The sequence below is a fragment of the Scyliorhinus canicula genome, chromosome 27, assembly GCF_902713615.1.
Source record: "Scyliorhinus canicula chromosome 27, sScyCan1.1, whole genome shotgun sequence".
Lineage (NCBI taxonomy): Eukaryota > Metazoa > Chordata > Chondrichthyes > Carcharhiniformes > Scyliorhinidae > Scyliorhinus > Scyliorhinus canicula.
In genome coordinates this window covers 9302595-9323165 of record NC_052172.1, presented here as the reverse complement: position 1 = coordinate 9323165, position 20571 = coordinate 9302595, and the positions used below count along the sequence as shown (strand labels likewise).

The 20571-nt window shown below is 48.2% G+C and overlaps 1 protein-coding gene across 1 annotated transcript in view; it reads left to right on the top strand.

Moving 5' to 3' along the window:
• LOC119958011 (gremlin-1-like) overlaps positions 1-20209 on the top strand; it is a 123198-nt gene extending 102989 nt beyond the window's left edge. Inside the window, exon 2 of the mRNA XM_038786270.1 lies at positions 19723-20209. Within this exon, the coding sequence (XP_038642198.1) occupies positions 19724-20206 (483 nt within the window). The 5' untranslated portion in view covers position 19723 and the 3' untranslated portion in view covers positions 20207-20209. The remainder of the gene's footprint in view (positions 1-19722) is intronic.
• The last annotated feature ends 362 nt before the right edge of the window (positions 20210-20571 follow it).

The following is a 20571-nucleotide window of genomic DNA, read 5'->3' as shown; positions in this document are numbered from 1 at the left end:
TTGCTCACTGAGATGTCACCTTAATCCTTTAAGTGGAGTGCTGCCTGATCATTTTCCAGTGAGGTACTCCTATTCGGGATGAAAGTTTCCATTTTGTTAATCACTTCAATGTCCTGTCCAGATATTAGAATCTGGCTCATGGTCTCACCCTTCTTCTGCACGGTCATCTCGGGGGGCGACCGCTTAAGCTTCTCCTTCGGGAGCCCCGCCGGGTTAAGGATGGCGGACAGTTCCCTGAGGCTGCAGGCCTATTCAGCGGACCTGGCAATGCTGCCAGGCAGGTGGGCAGTGCTCAGGAAGTGCGGCGAGCGCGAGGGCACCTGGGCACTGGAGGCGGCATTGGAATATTTTTTCAAATCGGTTCATGGGATGTGGGCATCAGTGGCAAGCATCTATTGCCCAACCCTAATTGCCCCTCGAGAAGGCGGGGGGGGGGGGGTGTGAGCCGCCTTCTTGAGCCGCTGCAGTCCCATGTGGTGTAGGTACACCCACCGTGCTGGTAGGGAGGGGGTTCCAGGATTTTGATCCAGTGACAGTGAAGGACCAGTGATATATTTCCAAGTCAGGATGTTGAGATGCTTGGGGTGTTTTACCTTCTTCAACCGCGACATGCTCCGCGGTGTCGGCATGTCCGCAGTGTTGTTTAGAGGCTCCAGCAGTTTGACGCAACTGAGCGGCTTGCTTGGCCTATTCCGATGGAATTTAAGAGTCAACCACACTGCTGTGGGCCTGAAGTCACGTGTAGGACAGACCAGGGCAGCCACTGCTGCCTCACAGCGCCGGGGACCCAGGTTCAATTCCCGCCTCGGGTGACTGCCTGTGCGGAGTCTGCACGTTCTCCCCCCTTTCCTCCGGGTGCTCCCGTTTCCTCCCACAGTCCAAAGATGTGCAGGTTGGGTGAATTGGCCTCGATAAAAAAATTGCCCCATTGCGTTCAAAGATCTATAGGTTGGGTGGAAATAGGGCTGGGGAGTGGGCCTGGGTAAGGAGCGCTTTCAGAGGGTCGGTGCAGACCTGATGGGCCGAATAGCCTCCTTCTGCATTGATTCTATGAATCTAGGTAAGGAGGGCAGATTTCTTTCCCTAGAGCATATTAGTGAACCAGATGGGCTATTTACAACAATCGACAATAGTTTCATGGTCACCATTGGGCATTTAGTTCCAGAGTATTATTGATTGAATTGGAATTCCACCATTGCTGGGGTCGGATTTGGATCCGGGCCCTCTGCGCACTTACCCTGCGTTTCTGGATTATGAGTCCAGTGACAATACCACCACACCCAAAACGTTGAATGATGAGGGCCGTGTGGCAGGAGGTGAGGGGACAACCCTGTGGTTGATTGGTGTGGGCTGCAGGTGCCGTCTTTCCCACTAGTGGCCATTTCATTGGGACATTGGGTCCCCCTAAGGCGAACTGGCCTGCCATCAGGAAGCTGCGTCCACTGGGGTATTGGGCTGGATGCTTAGCAGGAGGCCAATCCGTCACCAGGGAGATCTGATCAGACTCCTCTCTGTCCCAATGATTATCCGCTTAATTGCTCAGTGTTGCATAACCGGGCGCTCCCGATACCATTCTTCCATCGGGCAGGAGATACAAAAGTCTGAGAACACACACGAACAGACTCCAAATCAGCTTCTTCCCCGCTGTTACCAGACTCCTAAACAACCCTCTTATGGACTGACCTCATCAACACTACTGTCAAGTGAGAGTACCTTTAAGAAATAAGTGTTTATAAATGGGTGTGTATATAAATATCTGTCGTGAGCGTACCTTTAAGAAATGGTTGTTTATAAATGGGTGTATATATAAATATCTGTAGTGAGAGTACCTTTAAGAAATGAGTGTTTATTACTGCAGTGATGTCAGAGAGTGGGTGGAGCTGGGCTGTCTGTCAGCTTTTTAACTTTTTTTTTTGGGCAGGCTGCAGGGTGTGTTTTAGTTTTGTTTTCAGTGTGGGAGCTGAAGCCAGCCAGAGCAGGTGTATTGGTGATCTCTCTGCAATCAAAATACTATCTCTTGATCACTTGGTGAATTCACAATTATAAATGTCCTCAGTAGTGAAGTTAGGCCTGATGTCTTTCTGTTTTGAAGGTTTTTTAAGTCTTATGGATGTTAAAAAGAAAGCTTAAATCATTGCTTAGTGTTGTATTCTTTGGGGGTTGTATTTGAATTGATGGTTGCTAAGATGTTTGCTGTATGTTTTAAAAAAGTTAACTTGAGTTCATAGAATAAACGTTGTTTTGCTTTAAAAAATACTTTCCCATTTCTGCTGTACCACACCTGTAGAGTGGGCCGGGTGCTCCCCATAACCACAATTTATTTAAAGTCTTGGGTCAGGTGAACTGCATGATACACTTTGGGGTTCTCTAAACCCTGGCCCATAACAACTACACCCCTGTGTGCTTCATCCAATGCCGGTGCTTATGTAGGTACATTGTGTACCTGTGTTGTCCTATTATGTATTTTCTTTTATTCCCTTTTCTTCCCACGTACTTAATGATCTGTTGAGCTGCTCGTGGAAAAATACTTTTCACTGAACCTCGGTGCACGTGACAAGAAATAAAATCCAATCCAATCCTTGGAGCTGAGAACATATTGCCCCCCCCCCCCCCCCCCCCCCCCCCCCCCCCATCATCACAAAGGTCTTTGAGATTTTCTTCTGGTCCCACCCCCACTCGTGTCATGAGGGCCCAATCTGGCCCAAGAGGGAGCACGTCCTATTTATGTAATTGGTCACGAGGGCCGTAATTCTCTGTGCCCCGTTGCAGGATTCCCGCGGAAGAGGTGACCCTCCGTTGGTTGTTGAGGGGGGGATCCTCTGGTTCCTGTGCCGATGCCAAAGGCAATTAGCACAGCTCGCCACCATCCCGCCTCTGGGAGCCAGCTTCGGTGGGGCTGGCATGTCTCGCTGGCGGGAATGGCCTGAAAGTCCCACCCGAGGATTCAGTAATCCCCCCCCCCCCCCCCCCCCCCCCCCGCCAGGGACCTGGAAAGACTGCGATTTTGTTTCAAACACTCAATGTGCACCCTGTACTGCGACTAAAAGGAAGAGGCAACAGGCGTTAGGCTGGGGTGGCACTGATTTAGGACTACGAGCAACAAAGTGAAAACGGAACGGCGGGATATCACTTCACATGATTGATGAGAGGCTGTGATCCATGGGGGAGGTTAAGTAGCGAGGTTTCTGTGCTCACATCTGAATGTTATCAGACTGACTTTTTCAGACAATCGCATGTGAAGGTGTGAGAATCACCCGTTGTCTGGCTGGGCTAGAAAGACCGATATATTGTTCTGCTGTATTTTAAAAAATGATTTCACGGGACGCGGGCGTCTCTGGCAAAGCCGGCATTTGTCGCCCATCCCTAATTGCCCTTGAACTGAGTGTCGCCCTCGGCTATTTCCGAGGTTAGTTAAGAGCCAACCAAATCGCTGTGGGTCTGGAGTCACGTGCAGGCCAGACCGGGTAAGGGCGGCAGATTTCCTTTCCGAAAGGGAAGATTGATGAACAAGATGGGTTTTTGAGACAATGGATAAAGGTTTCATGGTCACCATTCCTGACATTTGCTTTGTTTTTTAATTTAATGAGAGAGTTTGATGTGTGACAATCATGGCTCACTGCATAACGCCTTCCCCTGAGCTGTAAGTGACCATGTTCAAGACGCCAGTGCTTGAACAGAAATATCTAGGTTGAGGTACAATCCAGAGCTGAGGGAGTGCTGCACTATCCTAGGTTCTGCCTTTCGGATGAATCATGAAACCCAGGCTCCATCTGATTGCTCACGTGTGTAGGAGCGATTTCAAGACCTGTGTATTGAGTCAGCTTCCACGTGGGGTTATTCCCTGTGGGCTCAACTCAGTACGGAAAGGAAAAGACATATCAACAACCTGGATAAGGTGGCTATTTAATTAAGCTTGTTACGTGTACACTAAGAACAGACCTGGATATCTGCCAAGATCTGTTCGACTGAACAAAGACCAGAACATAGTACTTACACATCGTTCAAAAATCAATAACCCACCCTAGTTGGATGCAATCCAATCCCTGAAGCTGCTACATTTAAACTTATCCAATAGAATTGTAAACAGTGTTTAAACTTCACCCAATAGAATTGCAAGCAGCGCATGATTGATCCTCATCCTGACAGCTGTGCTTATTAGTAATTTGCTGTGCATTCATTGTCTGTGAGAAGCAGGACAGCAAAACCCGCATCCTGGATTGTTTCACAAAGACAAGATATCAGAAGTGACATCCTTTTGGTCAAGTTAGCTATCCTAAATCCCATTTGATTACTTATTACTGCTATTATAATAATAACAATCGCTTATTGTCACAAGTCGGCTTCAATGAAGTTATTGCGAAAAGCCCCTAGTTGCCACATTCCGGCACCTGTTCGGGTTGGCCGGTATGGGAATTGAACCTGCGCTGCTGTCTTAGTCTGCATTACAAGCCAGCTATTTAGCCCACTGTGCGAAACCAGCCCCATATGTCCTAAAAATACATGTTTAATGGTTAATAATGATTACTCAGTACACTCCCTATAATTCATCTCAATCCTTAATAAAGTAAAACTACTCCAGTGGCATGCTAACAATTAAGTTTTAAGAGGTATCATCGCTGAACCCCCCCTCCTCCCCCCTTCAATGTGGATGCAAAAGATCCCATGGCAGAATCTCCAAGAAGAGCAGGTGAGTTCCCTCCATCATCCTGGCTGATACTCGTTCCCCATTCGACATTACAGCTCAACAGGCCACTATCACGTTCCTCTTTGTGGGATCTTGCTGTGCACATATTGATGACCGTGTTTCCGACATCACAATAGTGATGCCACCTTAAAAATATTTACCTTGTTGCAAAGCACTATTCGGCATCTCGTGGTCATGAACTAGTCTTTCGTTTCTCACTTTTTAAAGAATTGAGCACTGCTTAAAGCGGTGGCTCGCAACAAAACTGCAGAGCCCTGGAGCACAGAGGGATCTGGGTGTCCGAGTGAATGAATCGCAAAAGGCGAGTATCCTGGCGCAGCAAGTCATTAGGGCGGCACGGTAGCACAGTGGGTTAGCATTGTCGCTTCACAGCTCCAGGGTCCCAGGTTCAATTCCCAGCTTGGGTTACTGTGTACTGAGTCTGCACATTCTCCCAGTGTCTGCGTGGGTTTCCTCTGGGTGCTCCGGTTTCCTCCCAAAGCCCAAAGACGTGCAGGTTAGGTGGATTGGCCATGCTAAATTGCCCCTTTGTGTCCAAAAAGGTTGGGTGGGGTTATTGGGTTACGGGGATGGGGTGGAGCCGTGGGCTTAAGTGGGGTGCTCTTTCCAAGGGCCGGTTGAGGCTCGATGGGCCAAATGGCCTCCTTCTGCACTGTAAATTCAATGATTAGGAAGCTAATAGAATGTTATCGTTTACTGTGAGGGGAATTGAATACAAAAGTAGGGAGGTTATGCCTCAGTTGTACAAGGCACTAATGGGACCACTTCTGGAGTATTGTGCACAGTATTGGTCTCCTTATTTAAGGAAAGATGTAAATGCGTTGAAAGCAGTTTAGAGAAGGTTTACTCAACTAATACCAGGAATCAGCAGGTTCTTTTATGAGGAAAGGCTGCACAGACTGGATTGTAAGAGGCAACGTGATCGAAACCTTTAAGATCCTGAGGGGTATCGACAGGGTGGACGTGGAGAGGATGCTTCCTCTTGTTAAAGAATCAAGAGCGAGGGGTCACTGTTTAAAAATAAGGGGTCACTCATTTAAGTCAGAGATGAGGAGAAACGTTTTCACTCAGCGAGGATCGTGAATCTCTGGAACTCTCTTCCTCGAAAGGCAGTGGAAGCAGAATCTTCCGATGTTTTTAAGGCAGAACTAGATAGATCCTTGATAAGAAAGTGGGTGACGAGGCAGAAGTGTAGTTTCAGGTTGCAATCAGATCAGCCATGATCTTACCAAATGGTGGAGCAGGCTCGATGGGCCGGGTGGTCTCCTCGCGTTCCTAATTGATAGGTCCGTATGGAAAGACCTTTTCTCAAAGAGACTAGTAATCACAGTGCCCCCCCCCCCCCCCCGCTATCTAAATTATAATTTATTGTGGTAAACCACTGTTAGTGTATTATATGTATTGTGGTAAACTGTTCCTGTACTACATGTATTGTGGTAAACCACTGCCTGATGGCTCCGCCTCCCCTCGGGCTCGGTATAAAGGTGGCTGACCTTTGTCCCTGCCCCAGCTCTGGGTCAGAGGCCAGGAGGCTTTCTGTTTAGCTCATTAAAGCCTCAGTTTCGTTCACTACTCGTCTTGTGATTAATTGATGGCACATCATATATTCACAACGTGAAAATGATTTACCTGAGGAGAACTCAAAGTCTCTGGAGCATTAGTTTGGAATGACTAATCAAGTAATATTACCGCTATACTCTGTCATAATATACACACACTTATATGGTGATGCATAGACAGACACTGACTGACACACTGAATGACCAATCAACACACAGAACACAGCAGCCAATCACCAGACAGGACACGGCCACTATAAAGCCAGAGGGCACTAGTTTTCCCGCTCTCTCGGGATGCAGCCTCTGAGACAGCCAGAGCCCGTGAGCAACAACACGAACATCTACCATGTGCTAGCAGTATAGTCTGGTCAGGTTAGCCTCAGGTCTCCAGTCAACCTAACATAGTGTCAACCCACAGTGCAAGTATGTTTAACAGCTCATAGCTAAATAAAATAGAGTTGTACTTCAACAAATGTTGGCAGCCTGTCTCAATCACTGCTCTGGTAAACGCAGTCCTCGCAGACCCAGCATACCCAACACATCATACTCGTGTCCCTTACTCAGTATACATTGCCTGACTCCACACAACGGGCGGTGCTTTTGGCAACAGAGCATTCACTCCGATACTGCCAATCCTTATCCCTCATCTAGTGATGTGGGCATTATCATCTTTGCTATTAGCTACGGCCCTCCCCAATGCATGCTGAGCTTCTTGCTCTCTGCAAACTTGCCCTGTACTTCCAGGGGTGGAATTTAATGGGGCCACTGTGCTGCCTGGCATGACATAACCGGGGGCGGGGGGGGGGGGGGCAAAACCCCATTTCCTCACTCTGGGTTCAGCGATATGTAGTGTTTCAGCAGTGGGTCGGACTCAAAGGGCAGGGTTTTCTAGGTCCCCCACCAACGCAGGCGTCACAAGGGCAGGGTGGGAAAATTCAGAGAGCGGTCAATAGCCAACTTTTAATTTGTTTGCGCAGGACGTGGCCATCACCGGCTGGGCCCAACATTTTCTGCCCATCCCTAATTGCCGTTGAAGAGGTGGTGCTGAGTCATCTTCTTGAGTCGCTACAGTCCATGTGGTGTAGGTACACCCACAGCGCTGTTAGGAAGTGACCATCCCTTCATCATAAGGTCGGAAGTGAGGATACTTGCTGCACTGGTGCTTGCACAATGTTCGGTCATAGAACAAAGAACAAAGAACAATACAGCACAGGAACAGGCCCTTCGGCCCTCCAAGCCTGTACCGGTCTTGATACCAACCTTTGCCAAAACCCTCTGCACTTCCTTGTGCCGCATCCCTCCATTCCCATCCTATCCATGTGTTTGTCAAGATGCCTTTTGAACGCCGTTAATGTATCTGCTTCCACAACCTCCCCTGGCAACGCGTCCCAGACACTCACCACCCTCTGCATAAAAAACCTTCCCCGGCACATCTCCTCGAAACCCTGGTGACTGACCCCTCCACCCTGGGAAAGAATGCCTGCCCATCCACTCTATCCATGCCCCTCATAATCTTGTTAACCTCTATCAAGTTACCCCTCAACCTCTATCGTTCTAATGAAAACAGTCCAAGCCTCTCCACACAGTTAACACCCTCCATACCAGGTAACATCCTGGTAAACCTCCTCTGCACCCTCTCCAAAGCTTCCACATCCTTCTGGTAGTGTGGCAACCAGAATTGTGCGCAATATTACAAGTGCGGCCTTACCAAGGTTCTATACAACTGTAACATGACTGGCCAGTTTTTATACTCAATACCCCGTCCACTGAAGGCAAGCATTCTGTGTGCTTTCTTGACTACCTAGTCCTGTGGACCTGCATGCCCAGATCTCTCTGACTTTCTGTATTCCTAAAATCAAAGCTATACCGAAGGATACTGAAGCAATTGTTTTGTTATGCTCTTGACGTAGCATAAGCTGCTTCCTTGATGTGCACTCTGACAAAGGAATAGTTAAAGGAGATAGCTTTAACACATTTATTAAACTGTTAATGATTCTCCTACTTGGATTCGACTCTCCTGTTAATCCTACTATAGCTACTCAGACTAACCAGTCTGCTACAATCCACGTGGTGGGTGTGATGTGTTTCAATCAACCCTGTATGCACTCACTAAGAGTCTCCACTGGAAAGAGGAAGATCATGTGTGCTGAGTCCTTATATATGGGTTGGTGTAATGCCCTCCTGTGGTAGTGTCACCTCTGTGTGTATCGTGAATGCCCATTGGTCATGTCCTACCTTACTGGCCTATTGGTTGACTGTCTGTATGTTATGATGTCTCTGGTGCTCCCTCTAGTGTCCAGCTAGTCTACATGTATTTACATTAACCCCTTGTGTATTTACAGTGATGCATATCAGCACAGCAGTCTTTGTCCCTATGTGGCAAATCCCAGGCATCCTTAAAGCCGGCATTGAATAGTGGCAAAGGTCATCTGTGCCATGCAAGTGACATGAACGTCTCCAACAAGAGAGAATGTAACCATCGCCCCTTGATGTTAAATGATAGTAACATTGCTGAATCCCCCACTATCAGCATCCTGGGGTTACCATCAACTCATCTGGACTCACCATATAAATGATAATCAAAGTTGCCATAGCCTCCAAGAATCATAGTCTGCTCTCCCCTTTTGTGAGAGTGTTGACTGGTAGTCAACCAAATCTCAGGCAAGGGGTAAGGTTGAGAAGGCGAGGCCTTCCTGAATAACCTCAGCCGGCACGGGAATTAAACTCGTGTTGTTGGCGTTGTTCCATATCGCATCCAGCCAACTGAACTAACTGACCCCACATAAGAACTGTGGGAACAAGAGCAGGTCAAAAGGTGAACATTCTGCAACATTACTAAAATGTCTTTTCGCCACCTACAAGACACAAGTGCGATGGAATCTGCTTGCCTGGACGAGTGCGGCTCCAACAACATTCAAAAAACACACCCAGGACAGAGCAGCCCCGCTTGATGAAACATCCACTCCCTTCACTGTCACTGGGTCAAAATCCTGGTACTCCCTCTCTAACAGCGTTGTGGGTGCACCTACACCATAGGGAGGTTCAAGGAGGCGGCTTACCACCACCTTCTCAAAGGGCGTTTCAGGATGGGCACCGAGAGTGCGGATTTACTTCTGAGTTTAGAATAAATCTGTTCAAACCTCCCGCTTCGTGTCTCATGGGTTGCGACAGACACGTTACAAATAAGCAAAGGGAACAAATCGCGGGTTTCATTGTGGGTCTTGCAAATCACGTTCCAGCGAGCTTGTTTCGAAGAGCCAGCTTGGAAGCACACAGAGTACCCACAGCCCGTGTGGTCGGGACTGGGTGCAGATTCCCGACATAAAATGGATACTCCGGCCGCAAGTGCATCACACCATAATCGCGCTACCCCCAAATTTCCTCACTAATTCATGCCAATCTGCCCCCCCAAAGACCCGCCTGAGGAACAGCAAGCAGGAATTCCCAGCAATTACCTCGATTTTTAAACAATAAAAAGTTAAGCCCAGTCACCTGGTCAGCTGTAAAGTCAGTTTTCAGGAGTTTTCTTTTTTTTTCTTTTTATAAATTTAGAGTACCCAATTATGTTTTCCAATTAAGGGGCAATTTAGCGCGGCCAATCCACCTGCCCTGCACATCTTTGGGTTGTGGGGGTGAAACCCACGCAGACACGGGGAGAATGTGCAAACTCCACACGGACAGTGACCCAGAGCCGGGATTCGAACCCGGGTCCTCAGCGCCGTAGGCAGCAATGCTAACCACTGTGCCACCATGCTGCCCTATTTTGATTTATTTTTGCTTTGAGACCTTTTGTTGTATTTTCCGTGGCTCTTGAATATATTTTTATGCCATTGGCCCAATTCACTTTGAACTGAAAAGCATCCCTAGTCTCAAACTTGTCCTTGAAAACTTCAAATGTAATTTTCCAAAGTTAACATTTGCATTGATGTCATGTGGGGGGGGGGGGGGGGGGGGGCCCTGCGGTATTGTCACGGTGGCCCTGCGGTATTGTCGCTGGTCCAGTAATCCAGAGAGCCAGGGTAACGCTCTGGGGTTCCAATCCCACCACAGCGAATGGCGAAATTCTTTGAAACGGTCTCCCTTGTGGGTGTTCCGGAAGGAATTTTCTATTTTCTTTCGCGGGATGCGGCCGTCATGGGGAAGGCCGTCGTTTGTGGCCCATCCCTTGAACTGAGTGGCTAGCTCGGCCATTTGGGAGGTGTGGTGGGAGTCTCCCCTTAAGAAATGCTTTTGTCTTATCACATGGCTTCAGTGATGTCATTGTGCGGGTGGAGCTGGGCTGTGGCTCTGGGAGTTGGTTTTTACTTTCGCTTTGGGTTTGGGGCTGGTTTATGGCTCTGCGTTTTTGCTTTCGTTTTCACATTTGGCTGCTGTAGACTCAGACAGAGAAGTCTTTTGGCCTGTCTCCCTATTTTCAATTTTAAAGAGTTATTCCAAGGAGGAAACCCAATGATTATAGTTACCTTCTATTTTTGGTAAAAAGGCTTTTTTTTGGTTTATGGGATCTTGTTATTAAATTGGAACAGTTGAGGGGGAATTCATTAAGGGTTATACATATGCCATGGGAGTGTCCCTTTAAGAAATGTTTTTTGTCTTATCACATGGCTTCAGTGATGTCACTGTGTGAGTGGAGCTGGGCTGTGGGCATGGGAGTGAGGTTTGTTGCTCGTTCTGGGTGAGTGTGCTTTACATTCAATTTGGCTCTGTTTCGTTCCTTAGCTCTAGAGTCGCCAGGTATCGTTAAAATACCGCCACAAGTTTCAAGTTCAAGTTCAGACCAATAACTCCATACACCAGTTAGTAAGTTCAAACAAGACACGTTTATTATAATACAGTTATCTACTAATCATGCATATAAAACTAAAAGACTAGGCTAATCCTACCACTAACAGGCCAATACTTATCTGGAATAAGGGAACTGCCGGATCAGAGAACAACGGCCTCTAGCTTTGTCCTGGATCCGCAGGCTTCCAGTCGGTGTGGACTAAAGGGGTCAGGAGTGTCTACTCTCGTAGCGTGCGTTGTATGACACTTACTTGATGGCGGCTGCTGACCAAGCCTCTCCTCTCCGTGGTCAAGTTCGAAAGCTGCTACAAAGGTGTTCTTGTTGGGAGGGCCGGCTGAGAGAGCTGGTCAAGGAGAGGCTGGCTGAGAGAGAGAGCTGGGGTCGGGGTCTCTGTCTTATACGTCTCCCAGGGTCTCGCGCTCACCTGGGCGGATCCTCTATACACTCGCAATCGATTGGATCTCTTCCCAATCGATTGATTTGCATTTCCCCAATAACGGGGCAGTCCCTCGATCACTGGGCGGTACTTGGGGCTTATTGTTTTGGACTTCTCTTGGCGCCGAGAAGTCTGGCCTTCTATTCACTGCTGCGATTAGAGATAACTTGTTTCCATTGTACCTGGGAATCACCGGGTATCGCCTCATTAGTATGCTAACTTGTTTTCTTTCACAGTGCTGTCTGGTTTCTGCAGCAGTCAGAACACACAAATGCTTTTGCAAGCTGCTTGCTTTTGCAACATGTCCATTTTCCCTGCATTCTTTGTAATCTTCCATTTTGTGTTGGGCAGTGGCCACCCCAGGTGGCTACAGGTTTACTTTTGCTTTGGGTTTGCACTGGTTTGTTCTGCACAGGTTCAAAAGAAGTGTCTCTGCATCGTCCAGCAGAGGGCAGCAGAGCAGAGCTACTGATCAGCTGTTCTGGGGAAATTTGCATACGTGCAGTGCGGTCAGCCTAAGTTGAAGGTGAACCTACGAAGAAGACCCAAGGAGTTTGAGTAAAGGCAAGCAACCAGCAGAGGGCAGCAGAGCAGAGCTACTGATCAGCTGTTCTGGGGAAATTTGCATACGTGCAGTGCGGTCAGCCTAAGTTGAAGGTGGTTTGTGGAGGGGCTGTTGGCAAGTGACAGTTAAACCCGAAACACTTTGTGAGTGTTTTCCACCCTACCTCCTCCTCTAACCAACCCCCCCACCCCACGGTGGTTGGGAAGCGGGAGCAGGGGCCTGTCGTGAAGGTGAGTGAGTGCCTTTAAATTTGCTTACCTTTCAGCGGGATCAGGGTTTGAGGTAATATCAGGTAAGCTCTTCCTTTCTTTTTCTTTTTCTTGTTTTTTTTTAATCTAGAGGGGATGTCAGGGAAGGCAGTACAATGCTCCTCCTGCAGAATGTTTGAGGTGAGGGACGCCGTCAGTGTCCCTGCTGATTTCATCTGTGGGAAGTGCACCCAACTCCAGCTCCTCAAAAACCGTGTTAGGGACCTGGAGCTTGAGCTGGATGAACTTCGGATCATTCGGGAGGCAGAGGGGGTCATAGATAGGAGCTTCAGGGAAGTAGTTACACCAAAGACTGGAGATAGATGGGTAACTGTAAGAGGGACTGGGAAGAAGCAGTCAGTGCAGGGACCCCCTGCGGTCGTTCCCCTGAGTAACAAGTATACCGTTTTGGATACTTGTGGGGGGGACGACTTACCAGGGGTAAGCCATGGGGTACGGGCCTCTGGCACGGAGTCTGTCCCTGTTGCTCAGAAGGGAAGGGGGGAAAGGAGTAGAACATTAGTAATTGGGGACTCAATAGTCAGGGGCACAGATAGGAGATTTTGTGGGAGCGAGAGAGACTCACGTTTGGTATGTTGCCTCCCAGGTGCAAGGGTACGTGATGTCTCGGATCGTGTTTTCCGGGTCCTTAAGGGGGAGGGGGAGCAGCCCCAAGTCATAGTCCACATTGGCACTAACGACATAGGTAGGAAAGGGGACAAGGATGTCAGGCAGGCCTTTAGGGAGCTAGGATGGAAGCTCAGAGCGAGAACAAACAGAGTTGTTATCTCTGGGTTGTTGCCCGTGCCACGTGATAGTGAGATGAGGAATAGGGAGAGAGAGCAATTAAACACGTGGCTACAGGGATGGTGCAGGCGGGAGGGATTCAGATTTCTGGATAACTGGGGCTCTTTCTGGGGAAGGTGGGACCTCTATAGACAGGATGGTCTACATCTGAACCTGAGGGGCACCAATATCCTGGGGGGGAGATTTGTTAGTACTCTTTGGGGGGGTTTAAACTAATTCAGCAGGGGCATGGGAACCTGGATTGTAGTTTTGGGGTGCGAGAGATTGAGAGTAGAGAGGTCAGGAGCACAGTTTTGACTTCGCAGGAGGGCGGCAGTGTTCAGGTCTGTGGTTTGAAGTGTGTCTATTTCAATGCCAGGAGTATACGAAATAAGGTTGGGGAACTGGCAGCATGGGTTGGTACCTGGGACTTCGATGTTGTGGCCATTTCAGAGACATGGATAGAGCAGGGACAGGAATGGTTGTTGCAGGTTCCGGGGTTTAGGTGCTTTAGTAAGGTCAGAGAAGGGGGCAAAAGAGGGGGAGGTGTGGCGCTGCTAGTCAAGGACAGTATTACGGTGGTAGAAAGGATGCAAGATGGGGACTCTTCTTCCGAGGTAGTATGGGCTGAGGTTAGAAACAGGAAAGGAAAGGTCACCCTGTTGGGAGTTTTCTATAGGCCACCTAATAGTTCTAGAGATGTAGAGGAAAGGATGGCGAAGATGATTCTGGAAAAGAGCGAAAGTAACAGGGTAGTTGTTATGGGAGACTTTAACTTTCCTAATATTGACTGGAAAAGATATAGTTCGAGTACATTGGATGGGTCGTTCTTTGTACAATGTGTGCAGGAGGGTTTTCTGACACAATATGTTGACAGGCCAACAAGAGGGGAGGCCACTTTGGATTTGGTTTTGGGTAATGAACCAGGCCAGGTGTTAGATCTGGAGGTAGGTGAACACTTTGGAGACAGTGACCACAATTCGGTGACCTTTATGTTAGTGATGGAAAGGGATAAGTATACCCCGCAGAGCAAGAGTTATAGCTGGGGGAAGGGCAATTATGATGCCATTAGACATGACTTAGGATGTGTTGGTTGGAGAAGTAGGCTGCAAGGGTTGGGCACACTGGATATGTGGAGCTTGTTCAAGGAACAGCTATTGCATGTTCTTGATAAGTACGTACCAGTCAGGCAGGGAGGAAGGGGTCGAGCGAGGGAACCATGGTTTACCAAAGAAGGGTAGCAGGGTAGCATGGTGGTTAGCATAAATGCTTCACAGCTCCAGGGTCCCAGGTTCGATTCCCGGCTGGGTCACTGTCTGTGTGGAGTCTGCACGTCCTCCCCCTGTGTGCGTGGGTTTCCTCCGGGTGCTCCGGTTTCCTCCCACAGTCCAAAGATGTGCAGGTTAGGTGGATTGGCTATGCTAAATTGCCCGTAGTGTCCTAATAAAAGTAAGGTTAAGGGGGAGGTTGTTGGGTTACGGGTATAGGGTGGATACGTGGGTTTGTGTAGGGTGATCATGGCTCGGCACAACATTGAGGGCCGAAGGGCCTGTTCTGTGCTGTACTGTTCTATGTATCTAAGTGGAATCTCTTGTTAAGAGGAAGAAGGAGGCCTATGTGAAGATGAGGCGTGAAGTTTCAGTTGGGGCGCTTGATAGTTACAAGGAAGCGAGGAAGGATCTAAAGAGAGAGCTGAGACGAGCAAGGAGGGGACATGAGAAGTCTTTGGCAGGTAGGATCAAGGAAAACCCAAAAGCTTTCTATAGGTATGTCAGGAATAAAAGAATGACTAGGGTAAGAGTAGGGCCAGTCAAGGACAGTGGTGGGAAGTTGTGTGTGGAGGCTGAGGAGATAAGCGAGATACTAAATGAATATTTTTCGTCAGTATTCACTCAAGAAAAAGATAATATTGTGGAGGAGAATGCTGAGACCCAGGCTATTAGAATAGATGGCATTGAGGTGCGTAGGGAAGAAGTGTTGGCAATTCTGGACAAGGTGAAAATAGATAAGTCCCCGGGGCCGGATGGGATTTATCCTAGGATTCTCTGGGAAGCCAGGGAAGAGATTGCTGAGCCTTTGGCTTTGATTTTTAGGTCATCATTGGCTACAGGAATAGTGCCAGAGGACTGGAGGATAGCAAATGTGGTCCCTTTGTTCAAGAAGGGGAGTAGAGATAACCCCGGTAACTATAGGCCGGTGAGCCTAACGTCTGTGGTGGGTAAAGTCTTGGAGAGGATTATAAAAGATACGATTTATAATCATCTAGATAGGAATAATATGATTAGGGATAGTCAGCATGGTTTTGTGAAGGGTAGGTCATGCCTCACAAACCTTATCGAGTTCTTTGAGAAGGTGACTGAACAGGTAGACGAGGGTAGAGCAGTTGATGTGGTGTATATGGATTTCAGTAAAGCGTTTGATAAGGTTCCCCACGGTCGGCTATTGCAGAAAATACGGAGGCTGGGGATTGAGGGTGATTTAGAGATGTGGATCAGAAATTGGCTAGTTGAAAGAAGACAGAGAGTGGTAGTTGATGGGAAATGTTCAGAATGGAGTGCAGTTACGAGTGGCGTACCACAAGGATCTGTTCTGGGGCCGTTGCTGTTTGTCATTTTTATAAATGACCTAGAGGAGGGCGCAGAAGGATGGGTGAGTAAATTTGCAGACGACACTAAAGTCGGTGGAGTTGTAGACAGTGCGGAAGGATGTTGCAGGTTACAGAGGGACATAGATAAGCTGCAGAGCTGGGCTGAGAGGTGGCAAATGGAGTTTAATGTGGAGAAGTGTGAGGTGATTCACTTTGGAAAGAATAACAGGAATGCGGAATATTTGGCTAATGGTAAAATTCTTGGTAGTGTGGATGAGCAGAGGGATCTCGGTGTCCATGTACATAGATCCCTGAAAGTTGCCACCCAGGTTGATAGGGTTGTGAAGAAGGCCTATGGTGTGTTGGCCTTTATTGGTAGAGGGATTGAGTTCCGGAGCCATGAGGTCATGATGCAACTGTACCAAACTCTGGTACGGCCGCATTTGGAGTATTGCGTACAGTTCTGGTCGCCTCATTATAGGAAGGACGTGGAAGCTTTGGAACGGGTGCAGAGGAGATTTACCAGGATGTTGCCTGGTATGGAGGGAAAATCTTATGAGGAAAGGCTGATGGACTTGAGGTTGTTTTCGTTAGAGAGAAGAAGGTTAAGAGGTGACTTAATAGAGGCATACAAAATGATCAGAGGGTTAGATAGGGTGGACAGCGAGAGCCTTCTCCCGCGGATGGAGGTGGCTAGCACGAGGGGACATAGCCTTAAATTGAGGGGTAATAGATATAGGACAGAGGTCAGAGGTGGGTTTTTTACGCAAAGAGTGGTGAGGCCGTGGAATGCCCTACCTGCAACAGTAGTGAACTCGCCAACATTGAGGGCATTAAAAAATTTATTGGACAAGCATATGGATGATAAGGGCATAGTGTAGGTTAGATGGCCTTTAGTTTTTTTTTTCCATGTCGGTGCAACATCGAGGGCCGAAGGGCCTGTACTGCGCTGTATCGTTCTATGTTCTATGTTCTATGTCATTAAAAAGCTGTTTTCAGATGACTTGACAACTTAAAAGAAATAATTGCTTTCTGGACGAAATTCAAACCTGCATTTTTGGAAAGGAAACAAGAGCATCTAAACCAGGTCTTGAGTGCTGTGTGCTGGGCCACACCTTTGAAAAAGGGGGCACTGGTTTATGGTCTCTTGTTATTAAATTGGAACAGTTAATGGGGGGAATTTATTAAGGGTTATACATAGAGTACTGTAGCTGTGTGGGGTATTTATGTTTGTAGTTGATAATAATGCTAACTGTGTCTGTCTGCACAAATGTTAACTAAATTCGTAGGATGAGACTTGTTTTTTTTGATAAAGACATCTAAGAACACTGTTGAATAACACCTGAAAGGCAGACTCTTGTGTTCATCATCACCAAAATCAATAAACAGTTGTCGATCAGGTGAACTCCATGATATACTTTGGAGTTTTCTAAACCCTGCTCCATAACAGAGGGCAGTTAAGGATCGCCCACATTGCATGTAGGCCAGGCCAGGTAAGGGCGGCAGATTTCCCTTGTGCAAAGGGCGTCGGTGGAACCAGGTTTTTCTTGTAAACAACAATCAACATGGTCACTATTACTGAGACCAGTGTTCAATGCCAGATTTTTGTTTGAATGAATTGAATTTAAATTCCGCCAGCTGTCACACCAATAATGACGCCATTATCCTTTAAAAAAAAAAATTTAGAGTACCCAATTACCTTTTCCCATTAAGGGGCAATTTAGCATGGCCAATCCACCTACCCTGCACATCTTTTGGGTTGTGGGGGCAAAACCCACGCAGACACGGGGAGAATGTGCAAACTCCACACGGACAGTGACCCAGGGCCGGGATTCGAACCCGGGTCCTCAGCGCCGTAGGCAGCAATGCTAACCACTGCGCCACCGTGCTGCCCGATGCCGCTATTATCCTAACCCAGAGCAAGCCACTGCACTCCCTCACTCACTGAACCTCTGTGGTTCCTAATCCACCAAAGCCTCAGTTATGAAATTCTCAGCCCTGAATTCGAATATCTTTTCTGCGACGTGACGCGTTCCTCCTTCTTTTTTCTCTTCCAGCCCCATAACCTTCCAAGATATTTGTACTGCTCTAATTTTGTCCCTCATGTGCATCCCTCATTTTAGTCACTCCGCCACTGGTTGTCCGTTGCCCAAGCAGTGCAGGAGCGGAGGAACCACTGAAATTATCGAAGGTGGTAGAGCAGATTTGGAAAGCAGTTGATAACACATTTTTTATCCATATAAACAGAAAATACAAAAGCAAGGCAATTTAGAGAAAACTGTATAAGATGTTGGTGTGGCCCGAACCGGAACATCAGCTGAACAAAATAAGTGATGGCCATTCGCTGGTTTATTCCTCAAGGTAATGCCTTGACCAATCATGATCAAGCTGCCTGGTTTAAATTTTCAATGCAAATTTTCAAACAATGCTTGGCAGTTAACTGTTAGTTGCCATCTACTGGTGCGTTCTCCATGGCCTACACCGATCTCAGTGCACTTCCAACCAATCAGCACTCTCTCCTCTCATACAAGATAAAATTGTTATTCCCCCGAACATTATTATTCGTGCGAATTGTCCTGATGAATGTAGGATGGAAAGTTCAACAAAATGTCTTTTGTCAGCAATGCACCAAATGACTATTAATAAGTCATAAGTGCAGGAGCGGAGGAACCACTGAAATTATCGAAGGTGGTAGAGCAGATTTGGAAAGCAGTTGATAACACAATGCGCTTATTGTCACAAGTAGGGTTCAATGGAGTTACTGTGAAAACCCCTGGTCGTCACATTCCAGCGCCTGTTCAGGGAGGCCAGTACGGGAATTGAACCGGCGCTGCTGACCTTGTTCTGCATCACAAGCCAGCTGTTTAGCCCACTGTGCTAAACCAGCCCCCCCACGTTATGAATAACATGACAAAGGTGACTTGTGTAGGGTCTGGAACACAGTGCCAGAAAGTGTAGTGGAGGCGATTCAACTGACGCTTTTAAAAGTGGATTGGATATTGAAAGTGGTGCTGAGCGACAGGGAAAAGGCGGGGGGGGGGGAGGTTAGGTGAGTTGCTCCTGCCGACAGCCAGCACAGGCGTGAGGGGCTGAACGGACTCCTGTTGTGCTGCACCCACTGTATGATTCTAAGCCTCCCCACCTCTCTATCTGTTTTAAGACCCTGCTTATAGTCACCAGTCCTAATCGGTCATTATCGCAACCTTTCCTTGCAATTATCCTATCACTCAGCTAAATCACTGGCTTTTAAAGCAGACCAAGCAGGCCAGCAGCACGGTTCGATTCCCGTACCAGCCTCCCCGGACAGGCGCCGGAATGTGGCGACTAGGGGCTTTTCACAGTGACTTCATTGAAGCCTGCTCGTGACAATAAGCGATTTTCATTTAATTTTCATTTCATCCTTCCAGATGCTATGTGGCCATCCTGCCAAATTAATAGCCAATGTAAACGCTCGTCATCATTGGCGAATGGGAGGCATTGGTGGGATGTTACACAGATCACTCACAGAGTTCCCGCGGCTCTTTGCATGCATGTCGCAGTCTGGAGCTTTGGATGGTGATGGCAGAGGCTCCAACATTCTTTCCATCGCTCGGCTGACCAGGAATCTCCCCCCACCCTCTTATTGTCAGTCATTGGCGTGTGTTGGAAGGACTAACAGGTTGCTAATCAGCCTGTTTGACACACCTTCCTTGACCATCGAGTCCTGGGGTTGGAGCTTCTGGGCAGGGACACTAACCCACCCCACCGCCAAGACCTCCAAACGGAAGGAGCGGGAGAAATATAAATCGATACGACAATGAACGTCCCTTTCAGTGGGAGTTGGTTTGACTATTCTCTGGGCAGATAACTTGGAGCACAGTTCTTAACGAATTTGAGTAGGATTCCTTCATGTACTGATTTAAAACGAGAGTTCAGAAGTAATTTGACGTGAGCTTATTAATCAGCACACAACTAATCAACCCTTCCCCCCCGCCCCCCACCCCCTCCTCTTCGGTGCCCAAAATGCTGCTCCCATCAATCTCCCTAATGTTCTTTCTGTTCTTTTTGCAGGATGTTTTACAGTGTTCTGGCTTTATTAATCATCTCTGGACTTTCGTACAGTGAAGAGGCTGCTGATCGAGTGGGAGCCCCTGGCGCTGTGCCCTCCCCGGGGAAAGCGCACCTGGGCCGGCCGCGGAAGGCGAAGGAGAAGGAAGACACGCTGGACTCCAACCACGCCGCCTTGCCCGTCACCGAGCGCCGCAACGTGCGCCGGGACTGGTGTAAGTCCCACCCGCTCATCCAGACCCTGAAGGAGGACGGCTGCGCCAGCCGCACCGTCGTCAACCGCTTCTGCTACGGGCAGTGCAACTCGTTCTACATCCCCAGCCACGAGCACGGCGGCGAGCCTTTCCGCTCCTGCTCCTTCTGCAAGCCCAAGAAGTTCAACGCCGTCACCGTCACTTTCAACTGCCCCAGGCTCCGGCCCCCGTCTAAACGTCGGCGGATCCAGCTGGTGAAGGAGTGTCGCTGCATCTCCATAGACTTGGATTAGGGGGTCGGGGTATATGGGGATGAGTGGTGGTGGGGGGGGGGGGGGGGGGCTGTTGGTGGGGGGGAGAGTTGGAGAAAAAGCTGCTGTCTGTTTTCAGAGTAGCACTTTATAAACCTGGGAAATTGGCCGTGAGGGCCAATAAAAATAACAGGCAGGAGCAAAGCAAAGTGGGGGGGGGTGTAAATGTCGCCCATTGTGGGGGGGGGGGGGGGGGGGGGGGGGGGGCGAACGAAACAAAATCATGCTGATGGCGACTGCGTAAAGACTTCAAGTTAAATTATGTAAATGTTAAATCAGTGTAAAAAAAAAGTCTGAAAATATCAACAAGTGTTTATTTTGCAACATGATGATCTGCCATGAATCGA